Source organism: Anopheles merus, unplaced genomic scaffold (assembly GCF_017562075.2).
Source record: "Anopheles merus strain MAF unplaced genomic scaffold, AmerM5.1 LNR4000217, whole genome shotgun sequence".
NCBI lineage: Eukaryota > Metazoa > Arthropoda > Insecta > Diptera > Culicidae > Anopheles > Anopheles merus.
In genome coordinates this window covers 20,465-43,566 of record NW_024427797.1, presented here as the reverse complement: position 1 = coordinate 43,566, position 23,102 = coordinate 20,465, and the positions used below count along the sequence as shown (strand labels likewise).

At 41.5% G+C, this 23,102-nt stretch overlaps 3 protein-coding genes across 3 annotated transcripts; 1 reads left to right on the top strand and 2 right to left on the bottom strand.

Annotated features, from left to right (window-relative positions):
• Nucleotides 1-1,316: 1,316 nt before the first annotated feature.
• On the bottom strand, nucleotides 1,317-2,651 carry LOC121601892. The gene is made up of 4 exons (XM_041930700.1): nucleotides 2,224-2,651; nucleotides 2,077-2,147; nucleotides 1,857-2,010; nucleotides 1,317-1,763 (listed from the first exon to the last, which is right to left on the bottom strand). The coding sequence occupies exons 1-4, from the start codon at nucleotides 2,363-2,365 to the stop codon at nucleotides 1,669-1,671; spliced, it is 462 nt and encodes a 153-aa protein (XP_041786634.1). The 5' UTR covers nucleotides 2,366-2,651; the 3' UTR covers nucleotides 1,317-1,668.
• Nucleotides 2,652-7,401: 4,750 nt separating this feature from the next.
• On the top strand, nucleotides 7,402-12,522 carry LOC121601893 (leucine-rich repeat receptor protein kinase MSL1-like). Its single transcript, XM_041930701.1, has 3 exons — nucleotides 7,402-7,503; nucleotides 7,578-9,116; nucleotides 10,383-12,522. The coding sequence occupies exons 1-3, from the start codon at nucleotides 7,490-7,492 to the stop codon at nucleotides 12,070-12,072; spliced, it is 3,243 nt and encodes a 1,080-aa protein (XP_041786635.1). The 5' UTR covers nucleotides 7,402-7,489; the 3' UTR covers nucleotides 12,073-12,522.
• A 1,333-nt stretch (nucleotides 12,523-13,855) lies between these two features.
• LOC121601894 (V-type proton ATPase subunit S1-like) lies at nucleotides 13,856-15,391 on the bottom strand. Its single transcript, XM_041930702.1, has 2 exons — nucleotides 15,153-15,391; nucleotides 13,856-15,085 (listed from the first exon to the last, which is right to left on the bottom strand). Exons 1-2 carry the CDS (start codon nucleotides 15,251-15,253, stop codon nucleotides 14,020-14,022), a joined length of 1,167 nt encoding a protein of 388 aa, XP_041786636.1. The 5' UTR covers nucleotides 15,254-15,391; the 3' UTR covers nucleotides 13,856-14,019.
• Between the last annotated feature and the right edge of the window lie 7,711 nt (nucleotides 15,392-23,102).

Genomic DNA, 23,102 nt, shown 5'->3' with positions numbered 1-23,102 from the left:
CGGACCTCCCGGGATTCACCTTTCGTAACACTGAAAACGCACTGAGTGTTGGGCGCCGCTGATTTACACAGACGCATCTCAGCAGGCAGCCATGGCTAGATACACTGTCGGATGTGTGGATGGACCGTTGCTCTGATTTCCCTTTTGTTTGTGGGACAACCATACTATCAAACAGTTGTGGTCCGTTCATTTCAGTGTTCAGTCTTTTCTAGGTACATGTTTTGCATAATGCATTTTCCAGCCTTCCGAAACAGATCGGTTGAAAAGGCTGCCTCTTCGATACAAAATTTAAGATGAAATTAATTTTAAAACGCACCATCAAAATAATTCAACCCGTCCGAAGATATTGGACTCCAATGTGCATTGTTGGGCGAAAAAAGCAAACCAAACGTAAGCTGTCCACACAACCACAGCCTTTGCACAGTACGTGATCGTTCTTTTGTTGAATTCGCCACGGGACCGTCAGCGCTGTAGGCTTGGGATCTCTAGAGGGATAGTTTGCCCGTGTTACTAACATGCTAACCGGACTAGAAAATTACACCTGGGGCCAACCTTACCGATCACTTGACGCGCTGAAAACCATAACGAATCACGACGGGTTCGCTCTCTGCTAGTGTTACTGTTTTTTCAACACCCCTTTCAATTCTTATTACTATTTTATCATGGATTTGGTCCGCGCCTCGTCGTCGGAGAGCCTCCTTGCGTTTTGCGGCACCGCATTTGGTGTCGATCGTGACCGTGAAAGGAACGCTCCTGTCGCGCGGATGACTGTGGAAGCGAACGCCGTTTTATCACGAGCACTGCACACAGAGATTCGAATGTAAACAATCAGGTCAGGGTGAAACTTTTGACCAGATAACGATCAAACAATAAGTAATAATAATAATGGATAAAAAAAGCTGCAGAGATGAAATGCTTCTCTTCTGGTTAGATCAGCTGGTTGTTCACGGAGCGTACGAACTTCCAAGTTGAGTACAGCAGATAGCACTGAAAATCGTTCAAATCCACAAAGCAATGCTAGAAACATGTGTAAGGGATCGTGTTTATTCTAAATGCATCGAAAATCGAACATATTTCGTCAGGCCTCTCACTAATTTCCTTCGATTGGAAGTTTTGCGAATTTCATTTGCTACTATAGCACTTTTCCTAATCTGTGTTACAAAAAGCACTGGGTAAGGTATGTGTCAGCCAAAAAGTACCGGTATCACTTCTCGCCACGGCCAACGAGTACTGGTTATGCACTGGTACGCGTAATTTGTTGCATTCCAATAGTGTCTTGTATGAGTTAATTATGTTTGCTTTGTTGTTTTTTTTTGTTGTATCATTAAGTTCTCACCGCTGTATAATCCTCTAAGAAGCACGTACGACGCGATTGTTAAATGTAAATATATGCAAGGTATATGTGTTGAATGGGTTTTAATTGCAAACGTGTCCATCGGTAGCGGTACACTCCCGGAGTGGATGGAATGACATTGAACAGTCCAAGGCGGCGGCCTGTTTGACGAACTGAAACATCCTTTGGCAACAGCTTCCTTTGACAACCCCCGATATTTTACCGCGATTGCTACAGTGCGACAGACGGACGGACGGGTAAGATGCAATGACCAGCCTGCATTTCCCTTAGCATTGCTCCAGATGTGGTTGTCCAGCTCCTTTATCGGGACGCCACTAGACCACATCTATGTAGTACAGCTGCTCCTGTTGTTCGCGACGCATTTTCCGACAGGCACCGGCAACCACGAGCGCTTCCAGGGTGAATATTACTACAACACGAGATATGATTGTTTTGTATGAATGAAATAACTCGTAGGATATTGCTTTTAAAGCATAGATGGAAGCATTTTTCTGCTACTTACACGTAAACACGATGATAAGTTTAATCTCTGTTATCGTTTTACCATCATTCCTTCCGTCATACTCGGTCGCGCTGAGCACTATCCGTCGCACGATAGCCGATGCTTTGAGGGTAATTGTGCAGGTTTGATAAATCTGTAGTAATTTTTCATTGCGCTAAAAAAAAATAAAAAAAAATACTGATAGAAACTCAATATTTATTCTACTACTCAACATACGCACCTTTGTAACACCGATGATAAGTAACAGAGAAAGCAAATTGTACAACACCAGCAATACGATGATAGGCTCAACTGTAGGAATGAAACGCAAGCCGATGAGTCATTGAAAAGTGCCTCTTTTCCCTCGCTTTCCCACTTCCCTACTTACCACCATCGCAAGCTAGCTTTTGCGAAAAGCTTGTCGACCGTGCACAGTGCAGGAAGGCTCGGGCAATGTGGAAGGAGATGAAGATTTCTCCGAACGCGATAAAGTAACTCCACGAATAGTAATTACACACCGAGCAACGCATCGTCACTGTATTAATAATTGAATCACACTCCTTCACTATTGCAAAAGAGAAGCTGAAGATAGCGTACACCAACGGAATGTGCCCACACTTGTATCCTTCCCGAGTAAGCCGAGCGATTCAGCTTTCAACGAAATCCGTTCAACACAGCGCTGGTTTAGAGGCAGATTGATTGGCACACCGGTCACTGCAGAACACTACGTAACTACGACTACAATAAAGGTTTACAAGTTTTCCGTATCTATTGTTTTGACGGGACTTCTAGAAATATATGTCCTGGCTACGTGCGACGCGTAGCGCGGATTGTTGGGGTGAGGACACCCGTTGCTGTGTGACGTTTCGCGCTCATGCGCAATGTATTTTTCTTATGCTGGCATTTCAGATGCATTTGAATTGTTTGAATCATACCGTTATGACTGTTTTGGTTTTGTATTATAGCTTAATTTAATCGTTTAATTTTGCATTAGTAAACCCAAATATTTCCTCATTATTGCTAAACTCCATTTTCTTGAATACAACAAAAAATCTACCTACAGTACACTTACCGATACTAACAAGTGATATGTTCATTTCCCAGTTATGAAGTAATAAAATATGTACTATAAACATACAGCAGGACACGTTACTAATTTATAGCTTCGTTTAATTTCCCCACGCCATGAGCAAAGATCATGATCCTTTCGGTTTTTGTTGCGCCATCATCGCCATCATTTGCTATTCTCATTGCTTTGGTAACTTATTGCTCTCTTGCAAGATGAAAAAACCACCATAAGCACCATACAAGCCAGCGATCGACGCATATTGCTGGTGGCCATTACTGTTGAAGATTGCCACTGATTGGAATTTATACCGGCCAGTATGTTAGCTGGCAACGGTGCCGACAACCATCTACCGGTGACATCTTTATTCGAACCTCATTCCCTGCAAGCTGATCGGTGAGCAATGATTATGCCAACATCCTTGCGTAGCGTGAGTAACGTTCCATAACGGGGCGTTTTATCTGATGCCACCAAACCTAGTAAGAGAATGAAACGATGTGTAAGATTTGAAAAGATATCCAAAAAATCACTAGCATGAAATAAATGTACTATTGATGCGCCACAAAACGGAAATGCTCTGGAATGAAAGGTAAAATAAATAAACAATGACAAAGGTTTGTGTAAAAAGCATAACTATTTACGTGAATTTTACAAACGGTAAAGGTTATGGGAAACTAATTATGAATCAATCAAATCACGATCCTAAAACAATATGTTCTTTTAATTAATATTATATTCGTCATCCTTGCAAATCCTCCTGAATAAAAAAAAATATTCGTCATACTTTACATCTGTCTTTACATTAAGTGCACGTAACAACTTATTAACAAAATAATTTTTTGACTTTTGACTTATTTTCCCATTACATAAAGTATCATATAAAACAACAACAGTTTTGAGTGTTTAGGAATCATTTGATCTTGTAACAATCCTCTTTGCTTGATATTATGAAGACTTCAATCATAATTTTGACACAACAAGCATAACATTTACGCACCCTCATTACCTATCCAATGACTACAAGAAATGAGCATTTGCTAAAGAGATCATTTTGGCACACAATATACGAGCCACTCGATCATTGCAATAAGCCCAAGACAAATGTATCCAAAGCAAGTGAGAAATTTATGTTCCGTAGCAAATTACGACCGCACAACAGGGCAAAGCATATAGCCAAGTATGATCCTAAACATTAGCACCGCTTTATGACCAATTGAGTTGCTGTTGGTGTTTTTTTCCGTATCAATTGCATACCGTTTTGCCTTAAATTACCTGCCACACCTTACCATGTTGGAAATATCCAACCATTTATTGTTCCATTGTTTTAAACGGCACATTATACAAGCCAAACCATCTACTACCTCGCCATCGTTTAAATAGTGAAGAACATTCACGGCAGAAAATAATAATCCAAATTCAAACACCCCAGCTGGACAGGATCGTGACTGATCGGCTGCAAATGGCCGTGTCAAAAGTATATCATAATTATTTTATGATCCCTAACACGCTTACCTCCCCCTGTATTGTGCCTGCACTGGTCAAGTATTTGAGACATTAATCGCCAAATCCCGTTCTCGCCCGGCGTTGATTGATTACTGCCGCACACGTTTAGATTAGAAACTCACGACTTGCAGTAAAGCAACATCGAAAAAGCAAAACTAGTGTTTATAGAGTTTGGCACACACACACACACACACACACACACACACACACAGCGTACCCTGCCTGGCCGACACACCAGGCAGCACCAGCCATTAGTAAATAATCTGGTAAAAGTGGATAGTAATGGATCTTATCGTAATTAATCTACACAGCGGTGGAACTTACTTCGACTTGTCATTCTTGACCAAAGCTGGACAACTTGTAGTAAAAAGGGCACGGTTGGTATGGTCCGCGGTCCACAAACGGAGAGGGTGAGAGGCATTCGAATGAAAAAAATAGGGAATAGCAAGGATTTGGAGGTCTAGTTTTTGCAAACAACCAAAAATGATAGATCACCGACCGTTCAAAAGTGGACCGCTAAGTGCGACTGGACACTAAGCTACGGGTGACCGACATAATTGTGGCTGTGTACAATGTATCTATTCATGTAATACACATGAAAACGAATGCTTAAGCAGTTGTGTCTGGTTAGTTTTGAAAATACATTTTTAAAATGAAGTTAATCGAGTTCAGAAAAGGATTTATTTACAATAATATCTAAATGCGTTAGATAACAGATGCCTCACAACGATCAAACCTATTAGAGTCGCAGGACAGCAAATGCAAAAACATTTCACTGAATGACGCGCTGGAAAAAAAAACCGCTTACAATTCAGCAATTGCTACACCTTCACCGCACGCCCAACAATCGTCGCAGGAGGTGTGCTCACGAAAATGGAATTGTATCACGATTTACTCTCAATATTGAAACAACGTTTAAATTACTATAATTTATCGCCTTGAAGCGTCACTGAACGGTATGGAAAGCAGCGGAGAAAAGACGGAGTCCCAACTAGCGAGCAACATAAAAAAAAATAAACGACGAATAAATGCCGCCATGCCGGCACTGAACGCGACCATGGCGCTTCGGGACTGATCTCCCTCGATTGCAAGCGGTGTTTTATTTGATTTATTAATCTCAACGCTCGGTGGAAATTCTGCGGGGGAAGGGAGGTAAACGACGGGTTGGATTGCGAATCGTACGGCGCGCTACTGTCAGCGCCGAGTCACCGAGAGCGTCTGTCACCCAGCACCGTGGGGTCAGGGTGCGCAAAGGGGAAAGCTCCATCCGGCAGCATAAACTGGTCCACCAGCCAGGGCGCCAATAATGGCCCCTTTTAAAGGTTATTTCTGCTGTTAATCATCGTTCGCCGAATGAAGTGGTTCACTGGTGTGTATGGCGCTGGTGATGCGACCTCCGCCGTGACCTCCGTAAAAATATTGGCTGCACATTTCTGCACGACGTTAATGCGCTCAAATTTAATGGTAAATGTCACACTGGCGGTGAAAAACTGGTTAACGCCAGTCAAATTAGCTCGATATTCGACACACTCAGTAATCGGACATAGGATTTGTTGTATAGATTATTAACAAAATTTGTAAATCATAAACATAAAATAGGTTTCACAAAAATCATAAGGAAGTAAATCGTCCCAACTTCCTATCCAATGAAATTATTGTTCCTCTAGACCACACACTACGCATACCAGTTCTACTTGTCCACTGATTCCGATGTATTGATTGATCCATGGCTTTATATTTTCATACTCTGAGATGAATTAAATTGCAACTGCTTGCCAACTGCTAAAGCGACCCCATCGAAGCACATCATATCATTAAAGCGAAAGATTTATAAATTCGATTTCATTCAACTTGAACGGAGAGTTGTTACTAGCGAGCATTCGCTTGCGTCCATAGCTTCATTCAATGCCCAATATGCCTCTCTTCGCTCCTGCATTCGTGAACGACTACATTCGTGGTGGAATGGGAACGAAACCGAAGAAGAAATAACCTCCACAACCACCACTACCACAGCAATCAAACCAAGACATTTTGAAGCCACACACGGTGCCATACGATTGAACGCATAAATCTGACACTAAATATCGATAAATTCGACTCACGGCGGGCAGCCAGCGCACGCCAGATTGGTGTCGGTTGGCTTGCGCCAGCTCTAGATTTCTTCTCAATCCGAGGCCGTAGGTTTTTGTCTTTTTTTTATCCCCCCAGCACACATTTCTTCTTCATTCATTCAGCAGACCGGAAGTGGGCATTCCGACCGTCCCTGTGACGATCTTTCGCCTACGGTCTAGTTGTGCGTGAGAATCGAATCACCGTAGCTCGACAGCTCGACCATATTGGATGTGGTTGGGTTGATTAAATGATTCCCTCGCCGTGATTGATGGCGCAAGATCAAAAACGATCGAACACGGACTGTAACATAAAATTGTACATACATGAAATGAAATGTTTATTCCAAGGTTATGACAAAAATGTGTGTATTGTTGGTGTTACAAGAAAGTGTACGGCGCTTGGTGTACATTATGATACGTAGCGCACGATTGCATACCTTGCAGGCGCGTTATTCCAGATAGCGTTACGATGTAGCACACACACAGATTCACACACTTATTTGCTCGTACACATGCACCGGAAATGTCTTTCCATCGCTGCTGGTTCCTATCCCAAGCCGATCTGTTACTCATTCATCCTCATCCGCATACACAGATGTCTTCGTATGAAATCGTATCATACACTGCCACAACGATTTGATTTACTATAGCTCGATACGCGCTCTGGCTTCTCTCTTACGAACGTGCTGATACTGCGACTTTAAGATCGCTCTCCCGAAATGCACGACGGTGAACCAATCTTCTTCAATTAAGGTTTAAGTCTATTGTGTCTACACCGGCCACAGTGTCGATGGATTCCGTAACGCGCTTTGGCCCGACTGTATGGCGCAGTGGTGTGGCATACGCTATGGATGTGCCTTATTTCTTAATCCCCTGCACATTCCTGCTCCACGATACAGTAGCTTATTCCGAGCACCGAACGACATCAGTACGTATTACGACGTTTTAGATAGCGGTTACCGTTCTCGCGCGTCATGTTTCGGTACTGGTAAGTATTGGAAGAGCTGTGGCAATTCACAAAGATTCATCTGATTGTACGATTGGTGCTTCCGAATCCAATAGGCTACTAGCGATCGTATGGGGTGCGGTATCGATCGCATTTGCCGAGGATAATGACTTTGTGGACGTGTGTTTCGATCACGAGGGAGAAAAACCACCGCACTGTGAGTTTATCGACTTTGACGATGTCTTCCAATCGTCCAGCACCGACATCAAGTTCAACTGGAGCTTCATCACGAAGCTAACCATCAGCAACAAGAAGATAATCGGTGTGCCGACGAAGATGTTTGCCTCGCTGCCGAACCTTGAGAGCTTCATCGTTCTGAACAGTCTATTCTACCGCGAGATTGATCCGAACAGCTTTGTCGACTGTAACAAGCTGAATCACATTGAAATCACGGGAACGAACATCACGCTACTAGATTCGCACATGTTTCCCAAAACCCCCAAGCTGCAGTATCTGCTGTTCCACCACAACCGTATCGCCGAGATCAAGCACGATGCGTTCGAGTTTTTGCGCGAGCTGGAAGAGCTTAACCTGTCGTACAACAACCTGACACGCCTGCCGAGTGGAGTGTTTCACAAGCTGCGCAAGCTTAAAACGCTCGATCTCAACCACAACCGACTGCTACTGCTCAGCTTCGATAGTTGGTTCCCTCCGGATGGTGCCGTTGCGCTGACGTACCTCGATGCGTCCTACAACCAGCTGGTCGACATGTCCTGGACGGAGATTAGCGTGCGTAAGGTGAACCTTAAGTACAACAATCTAACCAGCGTGCACGTGAACGGAAACTGCAGCGAGTTTCATGCCTCACACAACGCCATCGATACGGTAACAGTCGGGCGCAATTGCAGTCTCGAGAAGCTCTATCTGGCACACAACCGTCTGCAGGGATTCGATTGGTTGCAGCGGTGTGCAGATACGCTTCGCTCGCTGGACATTTCGCACAATCTGCAGAAAAAGGGAACGGACTTTCTGAACCTGAAGCAAATCACTGCCCTCAACATCGAGTGCACGAACATCAGCCTAAACTATAAAACGTTGCACGATTTGCGGAAGCTGCGCTTCCTGGACATATCGTACAATAATCTGAAGAAGATCGATCTGGAAAATTTAACCTCGCAGCGGCTGCTGGAAAGGCTGATGATCAGCGGAAACCCGATCGCTAACATCTCGATCGGTTCGATCAAGAGAAATTTCCCGAACCTGAAATCGCTCGGTATCTACGATCTGCCCTGGAACTCGACCTCGCTGTCGATTGCGATCGACGACCTGAAGAAGCATGACATTCAGCCGTACATACGGAGCGACTACCTGTTCGACGAGTCAAAGTGTCCGTTGAAGGTGACGCCAGCGTTCGGTAACGAGACCGACCATGAGCTGGGCGATGATGACCGTGCCGGGGAAAGGCACGAACACGGTCGTGAAGGTGATAAGACGGCAGAGTATGTCGTCATTGCACTGCTATTGTGTATGGTGTGTGGACTGCTGGGTAAATTGTTTGTCGATAGTCGATACTTTCCGGTAGTGCTTAAGGAACGCATCCAGCGACGAACGTCCATCTCGCACGAAAGTTTGGTTTCTTGCGATTTGAACGGCTAGTGAGTCTCTTATTGACAACGTTTCCATTGTGCTAAAATGTCGCTAGCAGAGCCAAAGCTGTACCGAGTTTATTGCTAGTATAACATACAGGAAGTGCAGCTGTTGAGGAGACGCCAGTACGGAGTACCACGATGTTATGAATAATTACGTAGAACATTAAGACAAACAACTTGACGTATTAAAGTATTTGTTTGGAACGCACTGCGCTATCAGTTGTAGGTTTGAGTGGCATCTGTTCTTGGGTTCCTATAGAACGCTGTGCTACGTAGGTCTTAGTCAACCGGTGATTCATGGGAATTTTTTCAAACACTAGCAAATTGAGAGTGCCAAAGGGCACCGCAAATGCAGTCACGCATTGATGCGTAGATTTCAATTCCAAACCTCGCGTATTGGTCTGTTACATTCGGCTAAATTGTTTTCTCTATTCAAAGCGTGTATGCAAACCAATGATTTGATAAGGGAACAGGAAACGATTTGCAAAAAATAGTCCTGTGAATGCATGTAATAATTATATTTATCGATGGCAAGTTTGCGAAACGGTTTCTTGATAAGCTTCAGATTCTTACTAGCAAATGAGCAATCTGGCCCGATTTGGCTGTATACACTTGATCAGTTTCGAATGAATGCAACTCGTGTAAAACAATAAAGAATGCCAAATGAACTATACTAAACGGAGGAACTTCATTACTCACAAGCACAACCATTTTCGATTGAAAGAAGTATCTTGCTATTCTCAGCAAAGTAGTGGGAACGAGTTTTTGATACCGAATCATTTGAGAAATGCTTGTCTGGAAAGAATGCTTTGATCATCTTATACACGAGCATGCAACCGTACCCGCCAGGGGACGCAGCGCAACAAGCTGAACAACGAAGACGATTCCTTATCACAAAAACGCAAACCACTGGAACGAAGACAGAATTGACAATCGATGCTTCCATGTGTGTTGTTCGCACGAGAAACCGTTTACGTCCTGGTGGTGATAACGGCACTCGCACTCGCACCGAAATGCCCCTTTAGCTCGAGCGATCCAATCTCGATTCAAGTTTGCGATCATCGTTCAGTCAATCACCGACAGTAATCCAGTGAGGTTCATTAGTTAAGTCGCTCAACACGATGAAGCTCAGCTACGCAGGGTAAGTCCGTCTATCCGTCGTCATTATGGAGAATTCGCAACGCTGGAAACAACGGAACGCCTTCAATATTTGTGTGCTTGAATGTGATCTTGTGCCTCTTTTTTCGTTACTTTTTCTTGATCTTGCATTAGCATACTGGTGGGCATCACTCTGAGTGCCGTCGTTTCATTCGAATCGGCGGATGCAGCGCTATGCATGTGTCATCCAGCTAGTTGCGTTGTAATCAACGCAAACAGCACCGTACTAAACCACCCAGAGATGTTCTGCCCCGCTAACATCATGAACATCAATGATCTGTTGATTTTGCGCTACAACGATACGATTCTAACCGTGGACTCCTTCGCACCTTTTACCAATCTGACCTCGATAGAAATTTTTCAAGGATCGCTCAGTCGCATCGAACCGGGAGCATTCGAAAAGACGCCCGGTCTGTTCAAGATCATCATCCGAAGCAACGTTCTGAGCGCGCTCGAGGATTACACCTTCCGCGGGCTGGATGCGCTGCACATCCTCTATCTAATCTCGAACAACTTGACCAGCATCGCACCGAATGCATTCTACGGGTTAAAGAATCTCACCCAGCTGGTGCTTTCGGGAAATCAAATCACCCAACTGCCACCGACGCTGTTTAGCTCTACCCCGATGTTGCGATCAGTCAGCTTAAGCAACAACATGCTCACCGAATTGCCCGCTAGCATCTTCGACAGCATAGACTATCTGTTCAAGCTGGACCTATCGTACAACCAGCTGAAAACGTTTGATTTTCCTGACCTCAAGGTAACACTGCTGTTTCTGCACAACAACTCTCTGACCAGCCTAGATGTGGGTGATCATGTGAAGGTGGTACAAGCGAACCACAACCGCATCGAGAAACTATCGGGTAGCGGTTTTAACATTACCGATCTGCTGCTGAGTGATAACGCCATTACGGACGTGACACCGATTATGCTGATGAAAAACATTTCGAAGCTTAGCCTAAGCAATAATCCTCTTCGGCCGGACAGTGTGTTTGGGTCGTTGGAACACTTGGAAGAGCTGTTTCTGAGCCATACCAGCATTATGATCAACGAGCAAACGTTTGCCAACTTAAGCTGGATGTCTTTGCTCGACCTGTCCTACAACAATATGACAGAGCTTGATTTCCGTATGTTTTCCTCCATGAACAAGCTCAAGTCCCTGATCGTTGCCTACAATCGCATAGAGACGATCAACTTTATCGAGCTGCGAGAATATCTGCCCGAACTGCGAGTGCTCGAGATCTGTGGCAATGGTTGGAACGCCACCTACATGGAGCGTATGCTGAGCAAGATGCGCAAACACAAGCTGCGGGCAGACATGCAAGGACTTTCGAACTCACTCATCTTCTCCTCCGTTTTTGTGGAGCTGTGCTCGGCGGGCGTAGAAACAACCACCAAGGCCGCGAACGACTATAGCGACTACTACGCGGAAGATTTTGGCGATGGCATCGAACAGGAAATTGCCGAATATGCTTCATCATCCCACCGGCCGTGGCCGACAGTGTCCGAGCCGATGAAGGCTGGTCACATTGCGACGACGATGGCGCCAATGTTTGCGAAGGAACCAACGGCTTCCGTTCGCTTGAATACAATGGTCACCGCGGACGTGGTCGTTCCTCCGGCAGAGCAGCAGCCGGTGGTAGGATCATCACCACTCTACGTCACATTCCAGGTTCTAGTGTACACGTTCTCCGTGTTCGGTATCGTTTGTCTCGGGGTGCTCGCTTACCATATGCGCAAGCGTCGATTCGATGTGCGTCGGGCCACGTCGGTCGACAAAGGAGATTCCGTGCGCCTTGTCTAAAACGGTGTAGAGTGCTGTGCATAGTGAACTGACACGTACAGAATGTGAGCGCAAGTGGAGCAGTAAATTTGTTTTGTGGCCTTCGGCTTCTGATTTGTTATGATGTTTGCTTGCACCTCGGAGCGATAAGCTTCCGTACAAATTTGGAACCGGTAGCTGTACAGCCATATCAACTGCAGTAGATGTATGAATAGCCGTACATTTAAAATTTGTGATGAAAGTAAGAAGCGGATGTGACGAAATTAAAAGTGGAATTAATAAGGATTGTCGGGAGGTAGTTTCACAGCAAAGAGTCAATAATTGATAACCTGCGGAAGGCAACATAAATAGTATACTCCAAAAGTGTCAGTAGATGTAGACAACTAACGGTTGTCTGCCTACATTGTTAAAAAAAACCACAATTTTGAATGACAAAATGTTAATAAAACGTATAATAAACGGTAAAAATCTTTCGTGCCGTTATTGTTTTCGCCAAGGATGACATCGCATTTGCTTACAGTAGTCGTTAAGAAAACGAAAAAAAGAATCGCTGGAAGTGTGATGAAAAAAAAGCAATTAACTTAATCGGAGCGAACGGTTTTATGCAAAGTGAAGTCTTGCTTATTGTTCTCATTTTGTATTCAAGATGCATTTTATGAACCGACCAAATATTGATCACTAAAAGGGAGAACTATTTATACGAAATTGTATGCAAAAGTATTATTAGAAGTAACGATTAAGCTGCTCTTTTCCGCTATTTTTATGATTTAAATTTGTTACCGTTGACGATGAAATTTGGATACCAACGGGGAATCACAAAAATTTACGTTAAATGAAAAATGAATCATAAAATGATTAAATTATTTCTTCGTTTAGTATCTAATGATCTGTGTTGATGATCTAATATTTCGTGACTCACATATCATTAAAATCAACTAAAAATCACTTTCACTTCCATTCGATCACTGAATGGACCATTAAGCATGAGATACAAGTAAACCGAATACTTGTTAAAAATTGTTGTAACATGTTTGTTTAGTATATTTTTTGCATTTCAACTAAATTGCTTAACTCATTGCAGCAATAATGTATTTGACCATAACGGACATTCCTTCCATTTGGCAGTTGATCCCATTACTGCGACTATCACTTTATTTTGTTCTATCAACTTGATAAGGTCATTAAAATGAACCATTTTGGATATCGAATAAATCATTCTTCTTCTTCTTATTTGACGCAACATCAAAAGTCCTGTTCAATACCCTCACGATACCCCATATCGATACACGAGACCCAATAGTCATGAACCGTATGGGCGGCTCACTCTGAATTACCCGTTACGAGTTATAAATCGGCATAAATCGGCATGTTTGCGTAGTGGATGATCCGCACCTGTCTGAATTTAAATTGTATTGTATCGGCGTGTATTTTTTTATTAATATATTTTAAATTAGCCGGTCTCATGGTACAGTCGTCAACTCGTACGACTTAACAACATGCGCGTCATGGGTTCAAGCCCCAAATAGACCGTGCCGCCATACGTAGGACTGACTATCCTGCTATGGGGGGAAATCAATAAGTCACTGAAAGCCAACCCCACAAGTGTGTTGGCAGGCCTTGACCGGCATCGGTTGTTGAGCCAAAGAAGAAGAAGAAGATATTTTAAATTATAATTTTGGTGGTATCGGAACAAGGCCGATAGGGACCTCAAATTAAGATACTGTACAGTTCTTACATAAGTTTCTCTATTGCAACAACACATGTATTTGAAATGACCAAATAAATAAATACCAAAACACCGTACTTTATGTGCTCTAACAGGAATGGCCAAATGTATTTAAATTGTCTTCTTTCTCATTCCAATTCCAAACCGTAAACAAGGACAGTGGCCATCGCTCAACGGAAGTACTACTAGCGAAACTTCGCCTCGAATCGTTCACAGTTATGAACGGGGAAGCAGTAGCTGCTTTACTCGGCCGCATTCACCGTAATCGTTTTGCCCTTCGGATCGTCGAAGCGGTCCATTGTGCGGATATCCATCATCCAGGCAATGCCGTACGAGCCGATGATGATGAAGATAAGCACCAAGAACAGTCCGGACAGAATGCCACCAGTGGTAAATCCGACGCAGTACCACGCATCTCCGAACCGATTGTTTGGTGGTGCTACACCATCAGCGCCCGGCCAGAACGGTTGCAGCTGCACTTCCTCGAAGACAATCTTCTTCTGCAAATCGTAAGAATAGTATTCCCACTGATTGCAGCTGTACGAGAAGTGTTGATTAACATGCACCCGATGGCGCAGATAGTACTCCTGATTGTCGAACCACACTCCCGTAATCTCCCACGAGCCTTGGGTCAGCAGGAAAAACAGATCAACCTGTGCTCCGGCGCCAGTCAGTCGAATCTGTACAACGTCCGTCGTGGCATTTTCGACCTTCGTGGCCTCCCCCAGCTGGGCAACGGTGAGCTCGGCAGCATCGGCCTGGCCGAACATGAACTTTTCGTACACCATCAGGAATCCATCGGTCTTCAGCTCCACCTTAGTTGGTTCCGGCTCTTGCCCGGCCTGACGGGTCTTGCGCACCAAGCTGGAATAGCTGAAGGAGGGCGTTTTGCCGGTGTAGATGGCCACAATGTTGGGATGCTCCTTGTGGAGTCGTGCATAAAGGGCATCGATGAGAGCATCATGTGACGCAAAGTCACCACCTGACAGATTCACCACCACGATTCCGCCCGCCTGTGGGACGATCCGTTCGCTGAGCGTTCCATCGGGCCGGAGCTGGACGCTTTGAGCGTTCGAACCTTCCAGCACACTCAGTGGTTCCTCTACACTCGGGAGGTACGACTTACGCTCCAGCTTCTGCAAATTCTTGAAGCAAGTTTGCGTCTTCAACTTGCATTGGCTGAGATCTTCCGCCGACAGTCGGTCTTCTGCAAACACGATGGTGAAAGTCTTTTCGTCAATTTGTGCCTCAACCAAGGCGCCAAATTCGGAGCTCGAATACAGACTCAGTGCCGGAACGTACGTAACACTGGGAAGAGAGGGGAATGTAAAATAAAGCTATAATATCGACTTCTGCTAAGCCCTTGAATACTTACGATGGTTTGCCCCAGACGAAAACTGGAACATTAGCAGCACGAGCACTGCCAAAAACGGCCAATGCCAGAAACAGGGTCACAGTTACCCCTAACTTGGCCATCTTTGGAGAGAGTACCGACGGCTGGAAGTTTTGGAAGACGAATATTTCGAGCGGAATGACGATGAAATGGAATTATCTGCGAGCACTTTTTCTGTCACCTGACTGTTTACGAACCAGTTGATCTCGTGATCAAAATGTCCGTCAATGACAGGTTGGTAAAGAAAATGCAAGTGACGTTTTGAACCATCTGGTGGAAACAGATGACAGTTGACACTTGTGCTCAACGAAAATAAAGCTTTCAAACCAAGGACCGTAAAGATATCAGGTCAAGTTATAACCCAGTCAGACAAATCGGACTTAATTTACCCTTATCTAACCGCTAAATTGCCGGTAATTTAAGAGTAATTTAATGGTAAATTAGCAGTCGTTAATTGACCCATTCGAGCAGTTTTGACAGATCCAATTCTTTCCTCTATTTTGTTTTTATTTTTTTCGGCCAAATTGTTGATAAATAACGCGAAATTTATTATATTACAGTTTAATGGTTATATTCAATCATTTTCCTTAACTTTAAGTCAACGATTACAATGTATTTTTTTTAGACAAACTCGACTTGAACAGCCGCTTCACCCGGAGAAGGTGATGCACAAATAGCCCTAATAAACACAATTTCTCGGCTATTTTTACATTTCACAGTTTTGAACACACCGCCGACGTCTTCTTCCACTAAAAGATCATTAAAACAATACTTTTTTGTTCTTATTTATATCTTTTTACTGCAACAAACGACAACAATTCGTACCGGTAAATTGCTCTTAAATTACTGTTATGACAGACACAAAACTGCTCGAATGGGTAAATTAACAGAAGGCTGTCTGACTGGGAAGCCCGTTTTGACAGCTAGGTGGAAGAAGAATCGACGAAGAAAAGTGACAGTTAGTTTTCCGCGTTTGGCGAACGCTTCTAGTTCTCGAAGGAAAATTTCCATTTTAAATCACGGGCTGTGTTCTAATAAACTAAAATATTCACCCAAATTGATCTCCACCAAATATTGACCATGCAAAACGTAAACAATCTATCAATACATATACAAGCAGAAAACCATCTGTCAAAATCGGAGCCCAGGGGGGGGATCGCCAAACGCGTTATAACTACACCTCATTATACATTCCACCTTGTTTCAAACGGTTTTAACTCAAAGGAAAACCCCTTTATTTTTCTAATTACATGCGTCCCCCGAGTTACGACCCCCTCGAGTTACGACGATTCGCAGATACGACGATTTTGATTTTGACAGTAAAAAGTTGTCATCGACGAGAAATTGATGTTTATTTTTGAATTTCTAAGCTGATAACCGTAACATACACATTTGCAAAGATTCCACAAATACTCGATATTGAAAATCTATATCGTGTTAAGGACTTTTTGTGTAAAATTAATACATTATCGAACATTGTTTCAAATAAAAAACACGATATCATAGATTTCGATTCTTCAATTTTGGTTATAACCTTTACATTGACAGATATTCGACATACGACTTTTCCGACTTATGCGTTGGAACTTTTTTTCTGTCCCAAATACAGTTGTATCTCGGGGGACACCTGTACTCATAAAAAAAATGTTAGGCCGCAAACATACGACGCGCTTTTGCGTGCCCCTGGAAACGCGTATAACAATCCAGCCATAGAAATGAAATGTCATCCGAACGCGCTTCCGCGGATACCAAGGATTGTGTAGGAACGAGGTCCCGAGGTCCCGTGCAAGGTCTGGTCGTTGTCATAAAAAATAATCAAGTCATTATTCGATATACGCTATCGTACGGGACCGAGCACAATAGCGTATCTAGAGATTTCACGTATTGCGGATTCCTAGGGAAAAATAGTTTACATTAATAGTTCTAGGGTTGAAAAAGATCGCCACAGGGTTTTGCATTAAAGTTTTTTGTTGTAAAACAGGTATCTTTTGCACAAATTTAATGCAAAATGCATTAAGAACATTAAGCAAATTCAAAAAGAGCATAACATATTTCAAAGAATTAAAAAATTTGCAAAAAAGACATGGATCTGTCAAATTTAGAGGGATTGCGTATCGAGTATCGCGTGCTGCGGATAATTGCTGTAATTTTTTCATATATTTTACAGGAAAAGTATGTACGCCTGTAGTAACAGTAAATGTGTGAGGCAATGATGAATTTTCACGGGCTTTCTGCTGTCAAATGGCATCCAAGATGGCCAATCCGATTTTGGATAACATTTGACCACGTTCCTACACAGTCCTTGGCAGAAACGCAGAGATACTCATGCTAGATATTTCTATGGAACTGTTCTACGCGTTTGGACGCGCCCATGGAAACGCGCGTTGGGAATTTTCGACCTGAAATGTTTCAACCATGTTGATTTTGGCTATTTTTTCAAGCACTTGGTGTATTTATTGCCATATGTGCATGGAATTTTGATCAAAATATCATAAGGCATATATTGAACAGTTTTTTTTTCTTCTTTGAATTAAGACGTTGATCTGTGTGAGTTTATCAATTTCGAACAACATAGAATGCATGGATCAGAGCAATGTCGTGTATAAGTATCTTAACCATTGCTGCCAAATGTCTTTCATGAAAAGGAACGTTAATTTTGAATGGAAATAATTCAACGAAAGATTTCGAAACGTGACGGTTGCAAATGAGCAAAACACGAAATATTTTCAAGAAATCGAAAGAAACAAGAAATAGTATCCTTGAAGACTACAAATTGGTTATTGATATTGAAGTACTGTATCTAAATAAGTGTTAGATATGGGAAAATGTATATGTGTTTCTTCATACATAAAGTTGTGTCACATCCAGTTAATAAATCAATCAATTACAATTTGACGTGTGCATTTTCAAGATTCAAGATTTGTGGAAAAAGTCTTATGAACTGGTATGTTAACTGTAACATGAAATATTCATTATGAAATTAACATTGAAACAAAAAGAATGACGCAGTCAAGCATTTAAATTGTTCGTTGTACAAATAAATGATATGAAATAAATGACAATGAAAATATTATTATACTGAAACTGTTAAAGCACTTTTAGTTTACGCTATCATTTGATCTCGTTTGATTTGATGCCCGTCATGGGTTCAAGTTCCGAATAGACCGTGCCCCCATATATAGGACAGACTATCCTGCTTTGGTAACAATAAGTCACTGAAAGCCAAGCTCACTTTACTAGTGGGTACTGGAAGGCCTTGACCGACAGCGGTTGTTGTGCCAAAGAAGAAGAAGAAGATCAATTGATCTCATTACCGAGTCGACTTTACTTTATATAATTGGTAATATAACATCCTTTTTTTATTTGCAAATTGAAAAGTTAAGCAAAAAATTTAAACAAGCACAATGATCATAAAATAATAGACATAATAATTGTTTTGTTATATTTTTGTTTAATGAAGCCTACACATGTGTTGGATATGTAAAGGGTATAATATATCAAGGAAATTTGAATGGAAGTCAAAACGCATTTAACCACTTTTAGCTTGGTTGGAAAAATCTATTGATCTGGGCGAATGTAAATTATGCTAAGAAGGAGAATTCCATTGCAAAGTGTAACACGGTGGGGGTTTAAATAAAAACCCCTTGTTCAAATCGGTCCTGTTTTACAGTTTATTCTACTATTCTACAACTTCAATAGCCGATAAATTCCGAAATAAATCGTGCAAATCAATAGGCTTTTAAATGTCTGCTCTCATTATTCAAATTGCTGTATCCACTTTTATTAAATGTGTAAATCAAATGTAATCATGTTAACAAGAATAAGCATCTAAAAGCATAATTATGTGTAATACAAAAGTATTTGTCATTTGTCGAGTAGTAGCTTTTTTCAGCTTCTCCATCTCATTAATTCAATTTCATTACGTTTCTGGTAATTTCATGCCCTTAGTAGCTTGCTTTCAAAGTTTCAATAACCATTAAACAGCCCGTTGAATCTTCATCGTATGATTTAGGTTTACATTCGCTAATCATTATGAATTTTATTAAAAGATCCATGTTCACCGGCTGTTCTCCGAATCAATATGAAAAGGAAAAACCTCCATTCATCCCAGTTTCTTTCTCAAATGAAATACATTCTCATCATCACGGCTACTTGCCACGCTACCTGGGAATGAAAGTGGTCAGAAGATCTGACAGAATTATTTTACTCGAAGAGATAACGATCCAAAAAAATAAAATAAAATAAATCTCCTGTAGCCAGGATTTTAATGTTTTTTAAGAGATTTTAGAAATACCAACAAGAATTATTTCTGCGGAGTCACTGTATTAGTTAAAAAAAGTTTGCTAGTTGCTTTGAATGTCAATCTTGTTTAATACGTGTTTAGTTTAGTTTTCATGTCAATTAGTGAATAGTACAACTGACGGCATGAGCGACACATCCTCCGCACCATCTTTGGCGGTGTGTTTGAGTATGAAGCGTGGAGGAGAAGGATGAACCACGAGCTTGCTGAGCTGTACGGCGAACCGAGCAACCTGACGGTGGCAAAGACTGGCAGGATACGCTGGCTGGGGCATGTCATGAGGATGCCGGACGCATGCTCCATCAAAATGGTTTTCGACAGCGATCCGTAGTTCGGCATGATGTTCGGCAGTTCATGATGTTCTCAATGGGTTAGGTTTTTGTTTTTTTTTTAAACAAAATAATAATAATGATGATTGGCTATCTTTAATCATCATTATTATTATTTTGTTTCATTTTAACCATAAGTAAATATTGAGTAAATAATGTTAATAAAAAAATTGTAACTTCATAGTATTGATACTCGCGCGTGTCATATGTGGTTCTGAGGTGTGGTTCGTCTATCTCAATCCTGTGAAGGGGTATGAGGTGGGACATATCATCATCATCATCATCAACGAAGACGTTCCACACTCCTGACGTTGATTTTTTATTCATTGGAATAATCGCCATAGAGCAATGAAGGAATGCTGTAGAAGACTATTCTATAATCGAAATTGTCATAATAAAATCAATTTACATGAAATTGTAGAAGAATTTATGGTACGACATTCATCTCATTAACAACTCATTTACAGATGGCCCAGCGACAACGTTTTATACTTGCGATCTAAACATTGAGATAGTTCTTTGTACCTAAAAAAAAGCTCAAAGAGATTTGTATAGCATCTGCAGGAACATAGTAGATTTTAAAAACATTGCTACGCTCATCATTTATCAATGCAGTTGAAAAATTATCCATACTTTATTTCACTAAACCTGAAGCAAGTTAAACAAATTGTCCAGAAAGAAAAGGCCATAAAGTGAATTAAAAGCAGAAGATAAAGAGACTACACATTATAAAAGCTGCAGACTCAAGCATGAAGGTGAAAAGATCCAACCATCAAACGGTTGCAAAGTGATGGTACTGGCATGGGCAATTCTAATGAGGCTCTATTTATTTTGCTTGGTAACGAATGCCAGATGATTCATCACAAATAAAGTTCACAGATGGAGCATGAGCACAAAAATGGCTTAAGTGTCCTTGTTCCTGAGGAAAATCATTTTTATAAATGTTTTTTTTTTAATTTAAAATATTAATTCACACAATATAAAGAAGAGTTTACCAATGTGACTTTTTCTGTATCGTTTTTATTAAGATCGTTAAAGATTTGTATTTTTCAGATATATAGTAAGTATGAATAGAAGAACCATTCGGGAGTGGTGATTGTGAGAGCAAAACTCTTAGTTCCGTGCAAGAAACCGTATCCCAATCCTTAAAGCAGCTTATTGCATACCATTCACGTGAAAATGGAAGTTTAAATAAGCCAATCGGATGCTGCTTCACCGATGCATGACACTTTTCGGTGTCCTTTCATTTGTTTCCAGAGTCAAGTTCTTGGGGACTTTGGAGTTCGACTTGGTGTCCTGGTTTTCTGTTTCCTCCCTCTGTTTGATTGGTTGTTATTTATGGTGCACGCTTTTCAATGCCACAAGCTGCCGATAACTTGGTTTGGGAGTTTCTTTCCGTGACTTTTAAATTGAATTTTACATTTCATCCTTTGCATGCACTGCATCGTCACAATAGTTGTTTTGTTACCGCTAGCAGTTATGGCAGTACAAGCAACTAAACGAAATGCTCCGAAGTTAAGGGAAGGGAATAAAAATAATAATAATATTTAGTACGAGTAGATTAAATCTAATGGTTAATAAGTTAGTTTTCATTACATGTGGAATACAATTTTGCTTTCCCTATTAGTTTAGTAAGATTTTAAGCAAAGAGAGATACTACCAAAACGGAAAAGCAAGGAATACTTTGCAAGGATAAATCAGTAGAATGGGTTATCGATAGAAAGTTTTTTTTATAGAGTTGTATGTGATCATGCTCGATGCAATCTGTGTCATGCTCAAACGCGTCAACCGGTAACTGTATCAGCCCCGATGTGCGGTTGATGAGCACAATAATAAATCTAATCTGGTGCTTGTTAGCTCTGACGGTTCAATTTAGTTATCTTATCAGCGTTCAATTATTGGCGATGATATGTCAGTGAGCATCGAACAACCAGTGCAATTGCAGCCTTCTTCGTTCCTTTGGAACACTAACAGCAAACACCCATACTTTAATGGCTGAATAGAAGCCTAAGGTGCGCTGAGGTACGATGTCGAGCGAAAAGGAAGCTTGGAGACATTCAGATATCTATCAGCTTTCGGTTGAATAGCTCATTTAATCGAATTACCGTGTCCTACTTCTGGCTAGTTGGATTTTCTCTTATCACGCTAATTCAATCACTAAGGCTGCGATAACGTTTCGCATGTAGTTTTGAAAATAATAGACGAACATTTTGAAAGCACATTTGTAGACAAAATCTGTTAAATAAATTATAAAATGAAGCATAAACCGGATATTTTGGGAATTATGACAAACTAAATAGGTTAAATAAATGGGTTCAAGTTGTGTGCAGTCAGTAGTCAACCATACATGTGCGGTTAGCAATGTATAACAGCTGAAATCAATTTCCAGTAATATGCATTTTGCATGCTGTCTGTGCAAATAACAACTGATCCATGCTGTTGAATATATTTGAGATCCATGCTCACTCATCGAACACTTTGCACTATCTTCCATAGCACGGTGGTCCTCGCTAAGAAGCTTATCGAGTGGTTTATTGAATTTATCTTACATTTGGTTTGCTATCGGGGATGATCTTTGCTTGGATTGTAGGAATGGAACCATAATGTACAATTGCTGAAAAGTGTGGAAAACTTGAAACCGCAAACCATCTTCTCAACTTGTCCTCTTACGTAGTCCTGCATTTTGCTATTAAATAATTCATAAACCTGTTTGTGGTCTGCGAACTGGCTAGCTGTGCTACCGAACTGGTGAACAATAGCTTAAGTTGTTGGTTCAATTCACATCCAGTTCGTCTCCCTATAGTATGTAATTAAATAATATAAATGCGTCATTACGATCATTACGCCAAAAACAGGAAAAAGAACGGAATGTAGAAGGTGCAAGGTTTTTTGTTTCAAAGTTGGCCAAAATTGGACATAACATCAAGGATGGTTTTTATTACTGTTCATTCTATTGCGATAGATCAATAAAATCTTGACTAAATGAGGATTGTCAGTACCAACATGCAGTATATTTTAGACGTGGTTTGTTTTTAAATAAATGGTAATTACTGTATTTTAGCGTGTATTACGAACCCCTTTTAGGTCGAAAATGACCAAAATCAGATTAGCGTGGTCGTTACGCACGGGTAGTAGCTTTTTGATTACACTTGAGACATAAAATTAGATTACGTACAAACATAGTCTAGTGCATGGTTATCTACAAAAATAATACTGGAAAAAACAAGGAGTGTTGCCAACGAAATGCACAAGGTAATAAAAGGATTAGAATTTAAGGAAACAATTGAGCTTACTGGTTATTAA